At 44.9% G+C, this 23,311-nt stretch overlaps 1 protein-coding gene across 3 annotated transcripts in view; it reads right to left on the bottom strand.

The window, feature by feature from the left end:
* Positions 1-23,311, bottom strand: part of SYNPO (synaptopodin) — a 172,038-nt gene that overhangs the window by 32,943 nt on the left and 115,784 nt on the right. For all 3 annotated transcript variants that reach the window (XM_069199556.1, XM_069199557.1, XM_069199558.1), the window contains one exon: positions 13,313-15,249. In XM_069199556.1, coding sequence (XP_069055657.1) covers positions 13,313-15,249 — 1,937 coding nt within the window. The remainder of the gene's footprint in view (positions 1-13,312; positions 15,250-23,311) is intronic.

Genomic DNA, 23,311 nt, shown 5'->3' with positions numbered 1-23,311 from the left:
TCTCCTCTTTCTCCTCTGTTTCTTTTTTTTCTCTCCCAACTATTTGCTTCTTATCCCATTTCTTGGGGAGGTGGGTAGTTGCATGTGAATCCAGTAAATTCTTCAAGCTGCAAAACTACTTCTACAGGTAAGAAACCATTTAATTTGGCAGCATGAATCCTTTTCTGGATTCACATGCTGTGCATCAGATTATGCAGCGGTATCCCCTCCTTTGCGTTGGCAGTGGTGAAATGTGGATGAGTTAGCAAATAGGTGTTGAAGTACCTTCTGCCCTACCTGTGTTTCTTTGTTCATTTGGATGTCCACACAGTAGTGTTTTGCGAAGGTGTGTGGGTTACCCAGGTCGCTGCAGCACAAATCGCCTCGATTGGTACATTTGCCAGGTAGGCCAGTGTGGCGCCTTTCTTTCTGGTTGAGTACACTCTGGGGTTGGTAGTTAGCTGCTTGCCACCTTTTTGTAGCAGATTTGGATGGTGTTGACAATCCATCTGGCGATAGGTGCTTTGGATACTGATGAGCCTTTGTTTGCTTTTGCAAATGACACAATAAGCTGGTTTCCTCTGCTAAAAGCTTTGTCTCCTCTAGGCAGTACATTAGGGACCTCTGGACGTCTAGACTGTGGAGGACTCTTTCTGCTTATGTCTTTTGCTCCTTGAAAAAGCCAGCAGTAGTAAGCTCTGATTATCTTGGAACTGTGTTACTACATTTGGTAAAAAGTGAGGGTTAGTTATGAGGACCACGTTGTCCTTGTGTATTTGTACCGTTAGTGGTTGTAGTTGTATCGATAGCGGTTGTACCGTTAGCGGTTGTAGTTCACTGACTCTGTGAAATGAACTGACTCTGTGAAGTGATGTGATTGCTTAAAGGAAGGCAGTTTTTGGAGAGAATGACTTTGGATCTGATTTGTGCACAGGTTCGAATGGTTCTGCCATCAGTTGTGTTAACACTGTGTTTAGGTTCTATAATGTTGGCGATGATCTTGGTGGTGGTACTCTACTTACTCCTTCCAGGAGTCTCTTTACTACTGTGGATGTAAAGATGCTGGCTCCGGATGTGTCTCTAGAATATGCCACTATTGCTGCCAGATGTACCTTTAATTAAGCATAGGTGAGGCCACTGTCTAGCAGGTGGATGTGGTATATTAGTACCATGTCTTGATGTGTTCTTGAGTCCATCTTATTGTTGACTGTGCACAAATGGATGTATCTTTCCCATTTTAGGGTGTAGCATTTTCGTGTGCTTGATCTCCTTGCCTTCCATAGTATTTCCATTTTCTTTGGAGGGAGTTTTAGGTATACAAACTCTAAGTATACAGGAGCCAAGCTGCTAAGTTGAGTGCAGCTGGTTCTGGGTGGTAGACTTCCCTGTGTTGTATTGTTAGTAAATCCTTCAGTGGTGTCAGTGGGATTATTTGTCCCCTGGACATCTCCAGTAGATCGGAGTACCAGGCCTGTCTTGCTCATTGTGGGGATATGAGGATGATTTTGGTCTCCCTGTCTCTGGCTTTCTCCAGCACCCAGTGGATTAGGGGAGTTGGAGGAAAGGCATATGCAAATGTCCCTGATCAGTTCATTGACAGGGAATTCCCTTTTGACTGGGGGTGCGGAAACCTGGAGGCAAAGTGTTGGCATTTCGCGTTTGTTGCTGTTGCGAACAAGCCTATGCTTGGTGTGCCCCAGGTGTTGAAAATTCCTTGGATGACCTCCTGCTTTAGCTCCCACTTGTGAGAGTTGTTCTCGTTTCTTCTTAGTCTGTCTGCCTCCATGTTTAGTTCTACTGGTAGGTGAATTGCTTATAGAGTTATTTGGTGCTGTATTGCCCAGTGCCAGATGTCTTGAGCTAGACTTGACAGTGTGAAGGATTTTGTTCCCCCGTTTGTTTAGGTAGAACATGATGATTGTGTTGTCCGTTTGTATCAGAACTGTTTTTTCCTGTCAAGTGTGTTTGGAAGGCCTTTAAAGCTAGGAAGACTGTCTTCAGTTCCAGGTAGTTGATGTGTTTCACTGCATCTGATTTGTTCCATAGGCCCCGTACCCTCAGAGGGCCCATTTGAGCCTCCATCCTTTGTGTGATGTGTCTGTGGTTATGATCATAGTAGGAGCTGGTGTTTTGAAGGTCCTCTCTATGTTCATGTTTGTTGTGTTCCACCCTTGTATCTGCTTTTGTACCTTTGCTGAGATAACCACTAGATCCTCCCAGCTCCCTGTATCTTGTGACCACTTGCTGCAGATCCATTCTTGGATGCGCCACATGTGTAATCTTGCATGGGGGATCAATGGTATGCACAATGCCATCATGCCCAAGAGTCTCATGATCATCCTCACTGTCAGAGACTGACCCCTCTGGTAGAGGTGAGTTTCAGTCTTGATGCTCCTATCCTTTTCTGGACATGGTATGTCCTTGCCCTCCTGGAGATCAGTGTGGCTCCTATGAATAGTTTCACTTGCTCTGCATGAGATGAAGACTTCTTCAGGTTTATGCTAAACCCTAGGAGTTGTAATGTCTGTATGGCTGTTTGTATGTCCTCCTTGCATTTTCTCCTTGATTTTGCCTTTATTAGCCAGTTGTCCAGGTATGGGTAGACGTGGATCTCTTGCCTTCTTAAGTGTGCTGCTACTGCAGAGAGAACTTTGGTAAAATCTCTTGGAAGAGATTTAATGCCAAAGGGCAGCACTGTGAATTGGTAGTGTTTCTTGACTAAGATGAACTTGTAGCCCTTATTCATGGGGATGTGAAGGTGATCTCCCTTCTGCAGTAGTGGGATTACCTTTAGTAAGTTTGTCATTTTGAAGCACAGTGTCCATATGAATTTGTTTATTAACCTGAGGTCTATGATTGGCCTCAAAGTTAGGTCTTGTTTTGGCTCCAGGAAATAAGGTGAATAGTTGTCTGTACCCCTTTCTTTTGTTGGGACAAGTTCTGTGGCTCTTTTTAAGAGCATTTCTTTCACCTGTGTTTTAAGCTGTTTTAGTTCTTTGCCCCTGAAAGGCCTTGCCCTTGGCAGTGTCTGCTGGGGTTGTTTGTTCAATTCTATGCAGTATCCGTGGCAGATAATGTTTACGATCCATTTGTCTGTGGTGATGTTCCTCCAAACCTGGAGGAAGGCTTTGATTCTTCCCCCCACAGGTGTTATGTGTTGGGGGCCCTTGGCTAGGTAGTCACTTGTTTGAAGGCCCCCGTCCCTGGGGGTTTGTCCTCCTCCTTTTGCCCTTCCACGAAAGGACTGTCTTGCTGGATGCTGCCATAAGGCTGTGTTTGAGTGGTCTGAAAAGAAGACCGCTGTTGTTGCCCTGCATTGAAGGCATTCTTCCTGTGGGTCTTCTACTGGGTATGCCCCTTTTATGTGCCACTCTGAAATATAAGGTGCCCATAGCTCTTGCCGTCTCATTGTCCTTTTTTATTTGCCTTAGGGTATCATCCACAGCTTGTCCGAATAGGGTGTCCTCTGTGAAAGGCATGTTTATTATGGATGACTGTACCTCAGGCTTGAATCCTGATATCCTGAGCCAGGCATTTCTTCTTAAGGTGGTGCCTGTGCACATTTGTCTGCTGGCCATATCTGCCACATCCAACGTAGACCTTAGGCATGTATTTGCGATGCCTTTTCCCTCCTGGATAATTGCCGTGGCTCTCTTTTTGTAATCATCAGGGAGGTATTGCAAGATGTCCTCAATTTCCTGCCACTGCTGGTGCCCGTAGCAGTTCATGACGACACTGGAATTGGCTATCCTCCATTGTGTGGCAGCTTCCCTTTCCATTTTTCTTTCCACTAGGTCCAGCCTCTTACTCTCCTTCTCGGGTGGTGGACCCATGGAAGTGGGAGCGTTGTTTCTTTTTCTCGCAGAGGTCACAGTGATTGAGTCTGCGGGGATGCTGCCCTTGATATATTTAGGGTCTTGTGTGGAGTGTTTGTTTTTTCCTCCACTCTGGGTGTGAGAACCCTGGCATTAGCGGGTTCCCTAAAACCCTCTTTGCCCTGATCCAGGATGTTGGGCAGCATGGGCAGGTAGAGGTTTCCTTTTTGGGGTGGCAGTAGGGTTTTATAGGAGGAAGCATGATCCCTCCTTTTCTTCTTCCTGTAGCTGCAACCCACAAGTTTCTGCAGCCCTTCTTACCAGGCTGTTGTACCTGGCTAAGTCATCACGCAAGGATGGTCTTGATGGGTAACTATCTATACTCTTCTCCGATGAGTCGGTGTCGAGATCCTGCTAGGTGTCTTTGAGATGGCTGGATTTGTCAAAGCTTTCAATGTACTTGATATTGTTGTCCCCCTCAAAGAACTCCTCTTGGTCTTCCTCATGCGGTTCTGGTGTTGCTGGTGCCTCTAGGGCCATTTCCTCCTCCTCTGCAGCCGGAGTTGCCCAGGGCTTTGCTGAGATGCAGAACTTTTTAAAGGATTTGTTGAAGTAATTCTTCCTCTGAATGGGGGTGGCCATCTCAGCCTTGAGTTTCCTCTCTTTCCTTTCAAGGTTCTAGCCCGTAGGTCTGCCTTGTCTGATGTCGAAGCCTTCCTCTTGGGAGTTGAGGGTTCCAGAGCCTTCGGTACCCTGGCTTTATTCCTTGCTGCCTGGTGCTCAGGGTCTTTCGCCAACTGTTTTGACAACACCTTCTGGCCTTGGGTATCCTTTGATGGGGATCCGCTCGGCTCCTTTTGTCTTTGCTGACCTTGATCCAATAATCCCCTCCTTCTGTTGTTTCAAATAGTTTTCTTGCTTCTCTGGAGAGTCCCCTGACGGCACGTGCTCGGTTCCCCTGTGGCTTCCTCCTGGTGGGGCAAGGTCTCCCTTCTCTTCTTGGTGTCTCCTTCAACACTGTTTTGTTAAAAAACCTTTAAAAACCTTTTTTTTTTAAATAAAAAATGTCGGAGCTCCTCTGTCGTGCTTCCAGACCCAACAGCAGAAAAAAAGAATCTGAAGATGGAAGCCACGCACAGGAATTTCCGGGGGCGCCGTCTGATGACACACAAAGGACAGACTAAGCACCAAATGGTGGTTGACGATGCCACGAGGGGAAAAAAAAAAGATTAGAATAGAAAACAACTTTCCAGACCCAACCACTAGATGGCGGAATAATGCACAGCATGTGAATCCAGAAAAGGATTCATGCTACAAAACCATATATTTAGCCCCTGGAGAGCGTAGTGCATTATATATTTTCAGGACTAGTGGGCTTACTACAGTGATATTGCAAACAGTGCCATTAAAACACAAACTGCTAAACAAAAGTTCCAGGCATGAGTGAGCTTAAACAAATATTGAATGGTGGGAGGGGTAATTATTTTGGGCTTCCCACTAACCTAGTGTGGGGACCCAGTAATCTAGACCGAAAAAGTGCGTTGTGTTGGGCGTTTTGGTGGTGGTTCCATTGTCCTAGGACCAATACAGGCTGAGTTATAAGCAAAAATATTTTGTAAAAAGAATGCCCTTCAAAGCATTATGGAGCAAGTTTCCGAGTGTCTCAAATATTGCAGTATGTTGACTGTAATGGTCAGAAAAGCCTCTAGGGGACGACACAATAAAAATAGCATTTGTAAGAAACATGGTCATTTGACCATATAGTTAACCCCTTGAGGGCATAACCACAAGAAAACAGAATGACAGAAAATAATGCAGAGCAACTATATATTTGGCCACTAGAGAGCGTAGTGCATTACACATGTTCAGGGCTAGCAAAAGTACTGCAATGATATTACAAACAAGACCCTTAAAACACAAACTGCTCTCAGCGGTAAAACAAAAGCTCCAGCCATGAGAGAGCTTAAAAAGATACTGATTGGTGGGAGGAGATTATTTAAAGGGGTTCCCACTAACCTAGTGTGGGGACCCAGAGATGATCTCGACAGAAAGAGCATGTTGTTGTGAACATTTTGAAGGTGGCCCCATCGTTCAAGGACCACACAGGCTGAGTTATGAGCAAAAATGTTTTATAAAAAAAAAAGAATGCCCTACAGAGCATTATGGGGCAAGTTTCCGAGTGCTGTGAATATTGTAGTATGTTGACTGTAATGCTCAAAACAGCACCTGGAGTACATCACAATAAAAACAGAATTTGTAAAAAAAACATGGTCTGAGACCATATATTTAGCCCTTAGAGAGCATAACCACATGAAACCAGAATGACAGAAACTAATGCAGTGCAATCATATATTTAGTCTATAAAAGATATAGTTCATTATACATTTTCAGGGCTAACAGGTCTACTGCAATGATCTTACAAACACCCTTAAACCATTAACTACTCTCACCTATAAAACAAAAGTTCCAGGTATGAGAGAGATTAAAAAGTCACTGAATGATGGGAAGTGTTATTATTTTGGGGTCCCTGCTACCCTATGTGGGGACTCAGAGTTGACCTACACAGAAAGTGTGTGTCGTGATGAATGGTTTGGTGGTGGTCCCATTGTCCTAGGACCACCATGGATTGAGTTGTGGGCAAAAAAAACATGAAAAACATTTGCAAAGCATTATTGGGAGTGTTACTGAGTGCAGTGAATATTGTAGTATCGGCTCTCCCGCTGTGCTGGGAGAGCCGCTTTGATGATTTCTGTGTTTTTTTATTTAGGTTAAGCATTTACCAATTATAAGGGTTTTTTAAAGTCATGGAGCACGAAGGGGGAAACAAAAGCAAAATTGAAATGACTCAGATTAGGTAACACTGTGAACAATGTGACGAGCGCTCCAATACTGCTGATTGACTTTGCGCCATTTGCACTGAAAGCGATATGGCCGCCATGGAGAGTGAAGGGGGAGACACAAAAGAAACAAGCATTTGCAATGCAATGGGTCTTTTATTTGCTCAGGTTAGAGATATTACCGTTGTAAACTCCTAACCAGACTTTTCTTGCAACATAAATTGAAAAAAGAAAAAAATTAGCGCAATCGCGCTACGTAAAACCCAGCACAATCGTGCTGCGTGAAAAATAAAAAGATAAAGTAGAGCAGAAACCAGGCGGAAAACATGGAGCCTCGTATGTTTTCAGTAGTTTACCGGTGTTGCATAGGTGGGCTAAACACCAGAAAAGGCATGACGTATGCATGCCTTTCACTAAGGAAAGCAAGCGGATTCTAAAAGGCAAGCCCATGAACCAATGAAAGTGACAGGCATGACATGGGTGTGGTTAAAAGCCCATAGAGAGATTACAACAGGGATGGAGCGCTTGTGCGCTCGACCCTAAAAAGTAGTTTGCCTCCCCCACAAGTATATCGGCAATCGTGCAATAATCCGTGTAATAGAGTCAGTCTGCAAAGCGTAACAAAAGAGTCTTAAAGTGGAACAAACGTAAAGCATTTACCAATTACATCGAGGGATTGTTGAAAGGCAATCCCAGGAACAAATGAAAGGGACAGGTGTGAGATGGGTGTGTTTAAAACCCACAGACTATATTACAACAGGTCAAAAAGCAGTGCTTGCGTGTTGCTATTCTCAACCTAAAACGTAGTGCCCTAAAAGTGAACAGTGGAAGGCGCAAGTAAATTAGCAATGCTCCAGAGGAAGAACAAAAACATGATGGAAAATGCAAGCCATCGAATAAGAAGCAGGTAAATGAAAGTGACAGTAAAGCAAACAAATTGTAAGCAACGGGTGGGCTGCAGGGTCTTCCTTCTTCTTGGTAAGCCAACACTGTGGGGCATATTTACAAGAAAGTGGCGCATCAGCATTGATGTGCTACTTTTCTTGCACCCCTGCGCCTCCCTCACAGCATCCTGAGTGCGCCGTATTTACAATACAGCGCACCATGGCACACAATACCACAATAGCGTCAACAATTTTGGTGCTTTTGTGGCGTTTTGCTACACTAGCACCAAAAATGTTGACGCTAGTCCAGCAAAGCAGAGGGAGACTCATAGGAGATTATGGGTGCAAAATGTTAACATCTGCCCTTAGCATGTGTTAAAAATAACGCCAAAAATGGCGCTGTGAAATGTAGCAAATTTCACTGTGCTATTGTTTTGGGCCTCCCTGCTTGGGAAACCCTCCTTGCATACATTATGTCTGTGTATGCATTGCACCACTTTGTAAATGTAGCATGGGGAAATTGCATCCTTACGCCACATTAGCATAAAACAATGAAGCTAGTGAGCCGCAAGGAGGCGCAAGGGGTTTGTAAATATGCCCCTATGCCTTTTGAGGTGGTCCTGGTGGTAGTTCTGACAGACATATTTAGGCATGTGTGTTCTAAGATGCCTCAGGTTGCTCCCTTGCCAATGTATTTAGGCGCTTTATTAAAGCCTCATGTCCATTCCTACACGTCAGAGTGCTTGTCAGCAAGACTGACACTCTATAAACGTTCAGGTTTACAAACAGTTAGCTGACGTGATTGATCTGCCTATGCTTCAGATCAGGAGAGTCAAAAATACTTTGACTAGTGAGGTCCACACTGCCAGAAGAAATGGAAAATGCACTTGAGTTCCCCTTGCCTTCAGATTTTGAGGCACGCTGAAAGAGACTGACTAATAAAGTTAAACATTATGATACCAGGCTATCCTAACTGCAGTGCTATAGCTTCCATAGGGTGAAGTAAGGCAGCAGCCTTGAAGCCTCAACTCCAGGTGGAGCCAAATTACACCTAAACTTCTGAAAAGGACCATTGTAAGAGTGTATAGTTAATGTTCCATTTCCTGGCACCATTCCTGTCCGATCGGCCGCTAGCAAACCAGAAACAATTTATTTAGGGAGTGTTATAAAGCGTGAACAAGACCCAATGGTATCATAATGCTGTACAGAGAGAAGCGCCTATCCTCTTACATCACAAACATCAACATGCACGATATAATCAATGGAAATGAACATTGTCGCAGACCACCCTGGGTGAGGAGATGCCAATTAATGCTGATGTAGCAGCATGAAAAGAGCATGAGGGCTTTCTATACCCAACCCTTCCTGAGTCTAGTGTCCAACTGATCAGACAAGAACCTGAATTGGAGATCCTAGGGAAGGAATCTGCTAAATAGGATAAGTTTTACTTCTTTCTTAAAGGCTCAGGTTGAAGGGTTTGAATGTGTTTCTGGAGGGACAAAGTTCCAGATTCTCGGAGTTGACACATATGGAGCGGCTGCCTCCTGATATTGTGAGCTTCTGTGCCAGATACAAGAGTCCCTTAAGGTGGAGGGTTTTGTGTGTCTAGCATTCTATCTTCAGACAGATCCTGGCTTCGAAAGGCAATGAGTGGAGACATTTAAAAGATGTAGTAATTTTGTTAAAACATCTCAATCTTGTACTCAATCTTGCTGCTTCATTGAGATTCACTTTAAGCAGTCTAATTCTTGCTTTCTGCAGACATGTTAAGTTTGCAATCCCATATTCCAGTTTGGAGATGACTAGGGACTGTACTGCTATCTTGAAATCTGGACGTGGTATATATATGGGTTTACATTCTTGAGATGATTCATTTGGATACAGGCTTCTATTGAGGCTACACTGATATATACTTTCAAGTTGAGGTTTTTATCCAGCGTTATCCCAAGTGATTGTGTTGACTCAATGATATCAGGGCACATATTTATACTTTTTTAGAGCCGCATTTGCATCATTTTTTGACGCAAAAGTGGTGCAAACTTACAAAATATAATTATATTTTGTACGTTTGTGCCGCTTTTGCGTCAATAAATGATGCAAATGTGGCTCAAAAAATATATAAATATGGGCCCAGGTGTGTAATTAAAGGCACTAACGTGGGCAATCCTTTCCTCAACTGATGGTGAGCTGTGTAGTGGGGATATGAGCAGGATTTCCATTTTCAGAGCATTCAGTTTGAGTTGGTTTTGTGACAGCCAGAACTGAGTTTTCAGAGGTGTGTTGTTGAGTCTTATGATATCTTCCGGAGAGGAAATGTTCAGGCAAAGCTTGTATAAGCATCTCTGTCTGTGGTTTCATACACACAGAGTGTGGTATAGGACTGATCCTTGTGGTACTCCAAGTGTGACCAGGGATGGGTTGGAAAGTGAGCACCCCCATTTTGAATAGTTGCAATCGATTATGAGGAAAAGAGGAGAGACAATTTAGTGTGCTTCTAGACATTCCCGCTCTGTGTTCTAGTAACTCGAACAGCCTGTTGTGACTGCCTGTGTTGAAAGCTAAGGACAAGCTGAGGAGGATTAGTAGACACAGATTGTTCTGGGCAAGGATTTTGAGTGTGTCATCCACAATGTGTAGGATATCTGTTTAAGTGCTGTGCCCAGGTCTGAAACCCACGTGGAACTTATTTAGCAGGTTGAATCTTTCGATGTGTTAACGTAGATCATTAGTAACACACTTCTTTAGCAGTTTTGATAAGAACAGGCTGTTAGATACCGGGCGAAAGCTACTTAGATCTGTTGATTCGGCACCTGGTTTTTCATTAGAAGTGTTGATTGTCCGGTTTTCAAGCAATCTGAGATTGTTCATTATGTTAGGGAGGAGTTCACTATCCTTGCTCAGTGAGGGAAGAAAATATGGTATCTCATCATTACTTTGGAAGGAATGGGGTTGCAGAAATGTGAGGTTGGTTTCATTGACATTATGATTGTATATATTTTAGTTTCAACTAGGGCTTCGAAATCACTCCATGTGGCCTTCTTCTTGGTGGGAAAGATGCATGTTTGTGTCTTCTCACTATTAGTAACTTCCCACTGTGATTGGTGGGTGTTTGGCCTTGGATCTTGAAACTGTTCAATGCCAATTACTTTTGAGTTTTTTCATTTTCCTTACATTCTCCTCGAAGAAGGATGAGAAAGCTTCACAATTCTCGGAGGAAGCAATATAGGTTGCAGTGGTGTTGTCGGACCTCGTCTGTTGTTTAATCTCTATCAGTTTGCCTGGGTGATTTCGGTCAGTATCCAGTTGGTTTCTGAGGAATTCTGCTTTGTAGGTGTTCCTTAGTTCTCTAAGCTGTTGTGGATGATGCAAGGAGGGTTCTTGCCTTCAGAGCCTATCTGTGCACCTGAGTGTCCTGCTTCCTTCTTTTAGGTTCTGGTTGTGCCATGGCTGTGCTCATTTGTTTGTGAGCATTTTGAGGGGCACAGGGGGTACGACCTCCATTATGTTGGTTATCGTGTGATAATAGTGTTCTCTTGTATGCCCAATAGTTCCTCTGGGGGTGTAAGTTTTCTCTGGCAGAGAGTGGAATGATTGTCCCAATTCAGGTTTCTGGTATACCAGGTCTTTGATATCCAGTTTAGACAGCTGACGTAATAACCTGTTGGGACGCTGAGTGGTGTTAGGTACAGGGTAGGTAGCCATTGTTTTGGGTGCGGTCCAGATTGTGTGTGGGAGCATTTAAGGATAGCAGGAGAAGCCCTCTCACGAGTAGTTGTTTGTCTAACTTCACCATCATGTGTCAAAGTTCCGCACTAATTACATCTATCTTGAGATCAAAATTGCTACCTAAGGGGTGCCAATGAGAGGATGGGTTGCCTTTGAACTTAGTGATCCTGATTTGTGATGGGTTATCGAGTTGGAATGACAGGTTTTCCATCTCGTTTATTGCCCTGGGTGTGATTGCGTGTGTAAATTCGATCTTCTTGCACTCAAGCTGGAAGTGTTCTGGGGCGGGGTCGAGAGCTTGCTGTTTGCATCTAAGACTATCTCTTTATATGACTGGAGTCGAGATATATTCTGCCTCCTTGGAGTGGAAGTGTGCCTAGATGAATCAGTCATATGGCTAGTTTGTTTGCCCTCAGGCTGTCGTAAACGAGAGAGAGGCAGTAGATACTGGCTTTCGGAGTTATTTTGGTTCATTATGATTTGGAGATGGTTTTCTACAGTCAGTAGTGGGCTACTGCCCTGATGTGCTATTTTAGTGTGGCGGAGTGCCCTGGGGGTTTCAGTGGCCCTACTGCCAATTGCTGAGGTATAAGTATGACACATGTTCTCCATGGGAGTAGTTTTGTTTGCAGGGCTGAGAGAAGAGTGGATTTGCCAAGAGGCGGTGGAGGGTGGTGGATATTGTACGTGTTGGAATTGTAGTAGATCAGGCATGAGTTGTAAGGATGCAAGTTCACTGGAAGATGTGTGTGCTTTTAAGGTGAGGAAGCATCTGTTGACAATTTCCAAGTTCTAGTCAGAGTCTTGCCCGAATATAAAGCTATTTCTATAAATTGATAAAAATGATTCTGCCCTAAAGAGAGGGGATGGGAATACAGATAGTCTGAGTCCATTTGGAATCTGTTTGGAGGAAGTGACATCTAGAAGAGTGATCTGCAAGGCTCTTAAGTGGCTTTTTGATGAGATACAATGCGATTAACTTCTGTCGGGCTGTCTGCTAAGACACAACGCGATTAACAACCACATACCAGTTATGTCCTAGGATATTTTCCTCCCTCGTTAGTTCTTCCTCTCTCTTATTCAAAGTTCATATCTAGCAGCTGCTAATACTAGTACTCAGTAAGCAATGTAAATCACATTATCACATGCAATTGATGTCCGATTCTTTACCAAAATATGTCAGCTCCTTTTACGAGTCATCTCCCTTAAACTTATTTTGTAATAGTTGGAGCATGAATATTGAAGTGGAGGATACTATGCCTGTTTTGAGTTTTATTCTCTCTAATGTCCATTGCAGGATGCAATATGCCTATATAAAGTTATGCTTATACATATTAAGGAAAAGTAGGCATTCAAGTCTGCAAAAAAGAACAGGAAAGCAGAGTGAAAAGAAAAACAGCACAGGAAAAAAGAGAGCATTGAGCACACCAGTTACCCATTAAAAACAGACCTTTGGCAGAAATCTGGAGGAAGCAAAACAGAAGCAGATCCCGAAGGAATGTCCACAAATTAAAGAGGAACACAAGAGAAAGCATTTTTTTTTTTTTACAAAAGCATAAATAATAAAAAGTTACAGGAGGACAGTTCATGAGCTTTTTTAGAAGTCTTAGAAGAAAGAAGAAAGGAAAGTGCAGACGAGCTGGTGCTGGAGAAAGTTCTTGTGGAGATCAACTCAGTTTGTTCAATTCTTATAACCAGGTTTAGCATGAGGTGTGCAGTAGGCGTGGACCCCCCTAGCTAGTTCCCACACAAACAGCATTGTGGATCACCTAGAACTTTAGTAGCTGGTTACTTTTTAAAGCTGTAGTAGTCTTGAGAATCACTTCCCTCTCTGATGCTCCCTCTCTGATGATCCTGAAGGCATTGCCAACAGTGTTTGGCTCCACCAAGGTGTGAGCCTGGGTGTGTAACAGTATGGCTATCAAATGTGGCACCATACTCAACTTTCACTTTTATCAATTACTTTGACCAACATCAGAATCTGGACCAGGTGCGATAAATTCAGCACTACAAAAAGCCCACACCGTACATCTAAGCATGATTACTTGTAGTAATAAGAAGGCTTCCACACCTGGGATTCGATTCCTGCTGCCTTGGTGGAAAACGAAGGTCGGGGACTTTGGACAGTGCTTCGGGCTCGGGGTGAGGACCCTCTGGCCTGCATGAATGAAACAGGAGATGTAGGTGGTACCTCAGTGGTCACAGATGGGCTTCCAACACTCATTCTTGTGTTGTGTGCTGCATTTCTGATGTTGCTGCTAGGTGATGTTGCTGGCTGAGTAGACCTGAATGGATCTGGAGATTGTACATGGGGAGATGGTGGCAAAGGAGAGGTTGGACAAGAGGTCTGCCGAGCGTAACGGTTTGTGTCCCAGAGCATGGGCTTAGGTGGAGGTGCTGCTCTGGGCAAAGAGCTCATTGGATCCTTGACAGGTGTGAGGATGAAGAGTGATGACTGGAGCTGATATGGTTGGCGCTTTGAGATCTGAAGTTCCTTCTGGGACTGTTCGCTTTCTTCATTGTCATTGGTGATTTGTGGCACTAGAGAAGGTTTAGCTGAACTTTGGGGACTTTTTGCTGTGTGGTTGAAATGCCTTCTGGAGGGAGACATTTGGGTACTAGTAGCATACTTCCATGATGGTGGGAGTGACATGGTGGGTGACGGTGATCTCAGCATATCTGGATGTGTTGGTGACTCAATTACATACTTTTCCATCCTTGACTGCCTTCTGGCAAATAACTCTGCTCCTTTCCCTCCGGCATATGGCAGAGATGGTTGTGGTGATAAAGGAGGTTTGCGGAGGACATCAGGAGACTTCAGGCAAGTGACCCACTCTGGTGGAGTATCTGTAGGGATTGCATGACTTCCTCCCCTTAATCCACTATCATTCAGAAAATTGGAAGCTTCAGCTCCAAGAGCAAAATGTTCTTCTTCGGGAAGCACCTCCCCTTGATCCTTCTGTTTGCGTTTTTCATCAGAATTCTGAACTAAAGACAGGAGGTCTGGGTTGGGGGACATCTTGGGTTTCTCAATGAAGGTAAACATAGACTTCTTGTTCCCTCTCCGGGCCATGGCATCTTCCAGGACACCTGATTTGGGCATGGGTGATCGCCGAGTTTCTGAAACACTTTGCCCTTGGAGGACAACAGGAGACATGTGTTCTACTGCAGTAGGATACAGAGCAGAATAAGATGGTGGGGATTTGATGTGAGATGGCAAAGGAGGGCTTGACAGGGTCTCAGCATAGGTGGGTGGTGGAGGCAGGTCTATGACTGGGCTACTTGCCTCTGCAACACTGATCTTGGATGGAGACCGGTTTCCAAATGGTCTTGCTGTCCTGTTGGTCACCGGAGCTGGTTTAGATAAGGTTAGATGAACTTCACAATATTGCTTGTTGGATGTTTCACTCTGTTCTGTTGGAACAGCCAGTGCAGACTGGACTTCACATGTGTCCGAGTCAGCAGCTCCATAGTCTGGTTTTTGAATTTGACTTTCTTTTGGATAATTACTGGTATGGACTTGCTCCACTTCTGTTGTTGGAGACTCAGTGGCGACGAGAGCTATTGTTTCCTGGGGCAGGCTCTGATTACCTTGCCCACCTTCCTCTTTTGTATTATTCAGGCTGCTAGTGTTTTCATCAGTGACTGGGTTTGTCTCTCCTTCTTCCATTGTAGGCTTCAGTGGCAGTGGTTGAAAATGGTTGGATGTAGATAGGATCACTAACTCTGCTTTCGTTTGTGAGTTGTGGTTCACGTAGACTTGCCTACCATTCTGAGAGTGGCAGTCATCCAGAAGTCCTCCTTGTTCCCCCTCCTTTTTGGATCCTGTCACACCCACCCTGTCACTCCCAGAGATGAAGTTGTTCACCCTCTGCCGACGTCTGTTGAAGAGCAGGACTCCCCTGGAGTTGGCACCCGGTGGAGTGGTCAAGTGGGCCGCAATTTCTTGGCTTCTGGTTTTGGCCTCCTTCAGCTCCTTCTCAGAGAGGCTGGCACTCCTGGAGAGATCTAAAAACAGAAACAGAAAGGCAACATTAGCTCTTTGAGAATCATCAATTTGCCAATAATTAACCACCACACTAAACGGGCCTCAGAATTTGCATAATTCCAACAAATTCACTGAAGGCTGAAACTGTAATTTAAAACATAATGCTAAAATAGGAGATTAACTATCCTAACGTTTTTTTTAAGGTTAATGAACATCGTAACATAATACACACAAATGTTTAAACCTTCCAGAAAGAAAGTAAATTGTGCACGATGGACATCAATGGAACAAACTATTGATTCATTAGGCGAAGGTAAAACACTATTTACTTAAAAGAAAACACATTTTCACCCCGATCCACTGAAAAGTGTACTTCAAATGCCTTGTTCCCCTACAATGTCTCACCCTCCTGTATTCCAGAGCTGATCTGAACGGATCTACTATTTTGGAACAATTTGATATGGATATGTGCTCTTTTCTTTCGACTGACCTGGCTCGCCCAAAATCCATCTGTATAACGGGGCTTGTTCTTAAAGGACTCAAGGACTAACAGTGGATCTGTAATGCTGCTTATAATAAGCGTAACATATAATAAGTTTTATTGTCACTTCTGGAGTTCTGCTCTCCTCATTAGGAGATGTGCATCTGCTCTCTCCGTCTGCCAGCACTGCACTCCACGGGCTCTTTACGAGGCCTTACTTCCACGAGGTCCAAACCCCTTTCTCCTTAGGCAGGGGTGGTCTATTCCACGGCCGGCGGGAGCCAGCTGGGCTGGGAGCTGTGGCTGCTATTCTGTCTCCAGATGACTAAAGGGACCGTGTCCTGTGGGCTGCCTTCGTTTGGGCCGGCCCTACCCTCATTCTGCTTGGTTTCTTGCTCTCCGCCCCCTTACACAGACGTTAACTTTGCATTTTTATTGTATAATCAGTATGAATCTCCTATCTCTTTAGCCACTGATTCTCCTCAGTTACCTGTTACTTTTCTGTTGCAGGCTATTAGATGTCCAGCGCTTAGAGACGCTTGCATAGGAGTGTGCAATATGATGATTATGGCGATAACAATAACAACAACAATAATAATAATAACAATAATAGTTATTATTATTATTAATATGTGTGTGTGTGTGTGTGTGTGTGTGTAAGAGTGTGTGTTTCTATTTGCACATGTATGTGTGTATATACGACACTGTGTTAGATACTTTTTTCCAAAGCATGTATGTAGAAATACATAGGGGCCCCTTGCGCCATGTATCGCCATATTAGCGTCATATATTTTTTTACGCTAATGTGGCACTATTATTACAAAAACGCTGCACCATAGTTACAAAGTGGTGCAATACATACATTGCTCCACTTTGTAACCCCTTGCGCCACATTATGTCTGTGCCAGGCATAATGTATGCAAGGGGGCGTTCTCCCATTAGGGAGGCCGAAAAAATAGTGCAAAGAAATCTAAAAGATTTCTTTGTGCCATTTGTTTTGGCATTTTTATAGCCCGCTCAGAGCAGGCATTAAAAGGGAGCACACAATTGGTTACAATGGGCCCCTATTTTCAGGGTTAGTGCCAAAATGTTGGCACTAATGCTGAACAGTACATCGATAGCGTCAAAAATGTTTACGCATTTGCCCCCTGCCATATTGGTGCGCCGCATTTTAAAGTGATCAAGAAAAGCGGCGCTGCACTGGATGCAGCGCCACTTTTCTTAAATCTTTTCTTAAATCTGCCCCATAGTTCTGCATATTTCAGACTACCCCGGTGGGATGCACCACAGAGTGCAAACGGTACAGTCTGTGTTACTAGCAAGAATGCGGACCCCCTTTCGCCAAGACCACCCCTATTTGGATGCCATTGGGTCTTATTTATTACTCACAAAATTGTGCACCGAATTGAGGACATTAGCTAGCTACATGTTAGCAGTGACATTTACTCAGCACTGCAAACGATGTTACTACACACAACAGACAAAAAACCCGAGAGAGAGAGAGAGGGGGAGGGGGATGGGGAGAGGGAGAGGGAGAGAGAGAGAGATGGAGTTAGAAAGAGAGAGAGAATGTGACCATCACACCCAGCCCACACCTGAGAAAATGCGCGCAAGCCATTAATCTACAACCATAATTCTCATTCTTAAGAAAACACAACAAAAAGAGGCAAACCACTGCTACTGCGAGCTTCCTCCACTGAGAAGACCACTGCCTCATAAAGTCAAAGAGAATACATAAAATACAATTTGAAGTACACAGTATTACCTACAAAACGGTACAGGATGGTTTGAAAATGAAACGTTGCTGAAAGTCGTGCCCACGAGCTGCATATCTCTGTGGCCATGAGGGGTGAGCCACAAAGATGGATGTTAGCTCATGGCCCAAGACATTAACCCCCTATACATCTCCCCAACATCAGGGGGTGGTTATACATTCTATGTCATGCACCTACTCAGTGACACGGATGTAAGTGGTGCTGGTCCAGGGATGCCAGGAAAGACCGCTACATTAAACAACAGCGGGCCCAGTCTTTCATACTCCTGTGCAGCATGGTAGCCAGCTGCCAAGCCCAACATACTGGTGGTGCTCCCCAACTTGGGAGCATCCTTTAAGTATCATTGACTGGGAATGTGGAAAATCACTTTTGGGGCCCACATTAGATATACTGGAACTTATAAATGGCATCTGTAGACACAGAACTGGTGATCATATTTTTCAAAACTGACCTTCACTTGGCAATCGGATGACATAATTGCAGCAATTGTCAATAATCATATGTTTACTCTGGATGTTTACCTGCAACTTTGTGCGGTGCCCTAATGACAGGCAGGGCCTGGCTCGAGCATCACACACCTACTACAACATATACCATAGCTGATGTCCCTTCATTCCCCATTTAACCCCTTCATATCTTTCTCTGTCCTATCTAGAGGTCTGTGAGATGGGCTGGGGGAAGATGACTCTATAGGCTAAAGCTGCTAACCTCTGAACTTGGCTAACTTGAATTCAGTCCCAGCTTTGGTACTTGAGCAAACATTGGATGGTTTTAATTAAAACCACTTCATCTCGTTGTGTCTAAAACTGTTGATATGTATATTGTTAAATTCATGTTTGATATAGAGAAGCCTGCAATCCCAGTATAAATCCCTGCCTTTATTCAAGTCAAGGTGCCACCCTCTAGTCTATGTAATAAAACGATGCAGCTGCTCAACTTTATCTTGCTACAGGTGCCTCGTGACGTCATAGTGACTGCTGCCACAGACAGCAGCCAAGATGAACGAGTACTTTATGCCACACATCACGTGTAATACACTGTCATTGTATCTTACTTCACACGTGCATCAGTCATCTATCATCTTCCTTGGGCCCCCCCAATAGTAAGTCACAGGGTGCTCGGGGTTCGCGGTCTTGGTACTAGTATGATGGAACCGTGTGCCACTACATATCCGTTGTGCTTCCAGAAAGGGTTAAAGTCGTAGCTCTATATATGATTCTCCCTTTGGTGTTCCTAGCGTTGTTTTTCTCAGCGCCTGATGCAGATAGGGCCTTGGATTCCACCATGGAATTAAATAAATAATCTACGAGAACATTCCATCAGCCTCCGGTCTCCGAAGCATGAACTCTCCCACTAACTGACAGAAGCGGGAAGCTCCCACACATTTGGTGAGTTTTGTGCCTCACAGCCGAGGCATCCTCAAGGTGACATCACCCCCTCGTGTCCGTTGATGAGGTACAGCGCGGGCACGGGGCCAACAGGGCAGACTGACATTTGGGGGAGTACTTAAGGAATGCCCTTTCCCCTCCCGGCTCCAGACTGAAAGGAATGTGTGCGTTTTTCTTTCCTGCTTGCAGCAGGCCCTGGGCCCGAGCCAGGGAATCATTACTAATGCGCCTTTCATCCCCAGGCATAGCTAGGGAGACATGAGGAGCACGAGTGCCCTGTGGCGCAGAGAGAATTGCAGACAGAAGCCTCTGAACCCTTTTTTCTAAGGGGGCTGTGGGGAGCGTCTGAGGACAGTAGAGGGCTTCCGGACCCCCGGGAGAAACTGTGGGCGCCTCCGAGCGCTCCCGCCCAGCGTACACGGAGGAGCATCAGAGCCCTGTTGAGCACTTTGAGGGCCCTCTGGGCTTCTGAGCCCTCTCCTTCGGACTGAACTGGCGGGTGTTTATTGTCACCTAGACAGTGGGGATCCTCTGAGCTCTCCAACCAGTCACAACTGTGAGCAGCAACTGAGCCCAGCCTAGAGCACTGGCCATTCAGGCATTCTTGGTGGACTGTAAGCAGGGTCACTGGAATTATGCGGCAGGGGAGTGCCAACATTCCGGCAGTGATGAGTAAATCAAGCGCAAGAAAAGACAAATGATGTGCTCCGTTTATGATAGTATTACTTCATTATTTTGTCATTGTTACACTTGTTTACACTGCCCGGGCATTGGTTGTACCTCATTTGTTCCAGTTTAAGACTGAACTGTTGCAACAAGCAACAGAAATGTAACCAGTTATGCTTTGGTAAGGGCCTTCCACTGAGCGGCAACATGTGCTGCTGCGCTTTTATTTTTTTATTAAAATCTGCAGAATGCACAGCAGATAGTGGATTGTGTAGCAAATGTAGCAAAACTATAATTATGCAAAAAACAGTGCAGCCACACAATGACCATATTTCCAGTGGCCCTGTGACTGTACGCTAACGGGCAGTTTTAGATCTGTCGAGCAAACCTGACAGGTCTAGCCTTTGGGACCTATTGGCATTGGCAATGCTTGTTGTAGATGCTGTACAGCATCAATAAAATGCAAAATGGTTTGTGCTGATGATCCTCAGCATTGGCAAAAAAAAGAAAAATGCAGTATTACAATACTGGCATCATTCAATACGCACATGAATGCATGATAACATGTGTACGTACATTTGTCAATATACATGTGCCTGCTTAGTGCAGGATGCAGGCACATTTTATTTATTTTTTTATTTACAGGTCAAAGAAGGTAAACGGTACTTGGCACAGAATATAAAAAAATAAATTTTCAATTTCCCTAAAGCTCATTTTAGCAAGGTGAGTGGCCCGGGAGTAAATGGGAGCTGTCCGGGCCCTCCAAGAAATATAAAAGATGGAAAAAAACAGAAGAAAAACAGTTGTAAAGGACCTCCAGGGGTGGATGACCACAGAGGAGCTGGCGGGAGAAGCAATCAGGAGTGGGCAGGTGGGTCTCACAAAAGTAAAGCTTGTGAGGGCAGAAGGGATGACGGAGGGAGAAAGCTTCACATGAGGGAGGGTGCAACATGGAGCATTGGGGGAGAAGCACTTAGAGAGAGAGAGGAGCAGATGATGAAGACAGCAACATGAAGCGCATGGTTGAGCATTTGAGAGTGGGGAGAGCTGGGAGGAGCAGGCCATCTTATGAAGAACTCTGAGGAGCCTCAGCAACTTCCAGCCCAGAGGGAAATGTGAGAAGCAGAGGGCCTAGGAGACCTATAAACAACCGAGCCCTCCCATCTAAGATGACCTGTCATGAGCTCTGAGTCCCTGCTTAGGGAGAACTGTGGGAGCCTCTGAGCCCCAGCGAGAAAGGTGAGCCTCTGAGACTCCCACCTAGGGAGAAGTGTGAGGGGCTTCTGTGTGCTAGGGAGAACTGTTAGAAGTGACTGAGCCCTCCCATCTAGGGAGAACTGTGAGTAGCACCTGGACCCTCCAGTCTTGGGTTAACGTGGTGCTGGAGAGTCAGTTCTTGAGGGATTACCGTAAGGTGAGATAAATGTGAGGTGCCTCACTGCTGCCTAGTCTAGAGCGAACTGTGATGAGGCAAGCACCTCTAACCTACCAACACGAGAGCAATAAATAAGTAGGCGTGTTTAAGCACTCTAAACCAGGCAGAATTGTGGGCACCTTGTACAGCAGAGCTAACTCTCACGTTACATGGGTTTTTCACGACAAGGCATCAAATTTCTCAGATTACACCGATGATGCAGGTTTTGTTCAGCAAATCTACCTGGTTGCATGGAGTTCATAGGCTCGTGCATCAGGTCTGACAGGTTGGTCCTCTCAGATAGTGCACAGCTGCCCCATAGGTTACACATGTATCTGCATGAACCTTACAAGTGCAGGCCTGAGAGAGAGCAAAGCTCTCCACAGAGTGATAAACATCTCCCAAACTCTAGTTCATGACTGCCTTATGATTGGCTATAGCACTTAAGCCATATAGAGGTTGGGGCCTGAGGGAGAGATGTGCCGCCTAAGCTTATCTGTCACTAAAATTCCTCACTAAAGGCAAAATCTAATCTCTCCATCTGTCTGGAGGTGGGCGCAGACAGTCGGGTGTTCCAGACATCTGCCCGTAAATCTGAGCAGCGCGAGGGGCGGCCTCCAAGGCTGACGGTGCACTCAAAAGAAAATATAAATAAATAAAAAAAAGTGCAAATTCTATTCTATTGAGGCCGATGACAGGAATGGGAGCTTACTTGGCACACTCTCCGCACGCGACCTCGCACGCGACTACAAAGTACAAGGTTAAGGCGCAGGGCCGATGCTCCCGGCTGACATGCGCACTAGACCCTTAGGCGGCAAACCAGGTTTACTCTGGGATCCTGCCGCCCGGAGCTGTGTTTTGGTGCTCTGACTGATCCGGGCAACGGTGAACTACTGGATGCTCACCAACATCCAATTAAAGGGAGACACTCCTTTTAAATTCTTTAATCACTTGTGTACGTTCACTTTTCTTTCGTTGTTTCTTTTATTGTTTTGTTTTTGAAACTATCTATATACGATCTGAACCAGCGCGTTTCACGAACCGATTCGCAAACATGGTCTTTTGTCAATAAAAAAATAAGCATTCTCCCTTGGAAGAAACGAGAAGTAGTCGCCATCGCCACGTCCAGGGGCGCGGCTAGCATATGTGCAGCATGTGCAGTGCCACCGGGGCCCAGAGCGGCCCACTGAGAGCTCATAGCTGCTATATTTTAGTACCCTTGGCCTCCACAATCTTGTGATGGAACTTTAAATGAGGCCCTGGAGATTGCCTGATCGTGTCGCGACAAGAGTTATTGTTTCTGTAGCTCAGCGCGCCGAAGAAGCGTATAAATTCGCAAAACACGTTGGTTGAGACTGCGTACAATAACATTTCCATCATGTTCCTCCTAATTGGATGTAGGTGATGCGCTTATACGCACAAAGATTGAAGCAGACACACAGGGAAAAACACTACCAGGCACCGGCTCACGCCTAAACACATATAAATGTGCAGTTACACTCCCAGAAACACGGACCCACACAGTGACATACACTGATGCTACACAAATGCACTAGCAAGACACGCAGTGCTATGCAAGACACGCGGCGCCACATGCACACTGGCGCACGGTGCTATTCTCACAAACACGCACCCACACCAACCTGCATCAGAGTCAGAAATCCACACCCAAGCATGATTGTATGCGTGGCGACGGAGACATTTTTAAACACATTTAAAGTCTTACAAACGCACAATCACAGCCACACAGAATCAGGTATACACACTCACACATAGACACTTACACACACAAACACAACGAACTACACTGATATACGGCGATACATATACACTGTCAAAAAACTCCGCGCTATACGCAGACAATCACCAGAGGCATGAATGCGCGGCATTCAGTGACATGTAAACTCTTATACAGACACACAATCAGACCCACCCAAAGACACATATGCACATAAAATAAAAGCCTGTTCCTCGTTAACAAGTTCCATCTTGCTATGCTTGGGGAACGGCCGTGCAATTGTTCTCATTTAGAGGACACAAATTCCAATCCTTAAGAAAACAAAGTGTAATTATGAACAGTTCCATGGAAATCTTGCTGCATTTCTTCAACCTTGTCACTCTCCCTTCCTCTGGCAGCTTTGTGAAGCGCCTTCTCTCTCTGTGTTTTGCAATCAATCATTCTGTCATTCGTCTAGTATTTTTTCTAAAAGCATGTCCTTAGAAGAATCCATTCTGTAATGCGTTATCTTTTTGTGCCTCCCTCCTTTCCTGTGCTACGTTTCTGCATGCTGTACTATGAGGGTGTCCTCATTACTTGAGCCCTTCCATTGCTTTCTTTTCAGGAATTACTCTTTTTCC

This window comes from Pleurodeles waltl, chromosome 7 (genome assembly GCF_031143425.1).
Source record: "Pleurodeles waltl isolate 20211129_DDA chromosome 7, aPleWal1.hap1.20221129, whole genome shotgun sequence".
NCBI classification, from domain to species: Eukaryota; Metazoa; Chordata; class Amphibia; order Caudata; family Salamandridae; genus Pleurodeles; species Pleurodeles waltl.
Note: the sequence above shows the minus strand (reverse complement) of the source record. Positions and strands in the feature narration are given on the sequence as shown.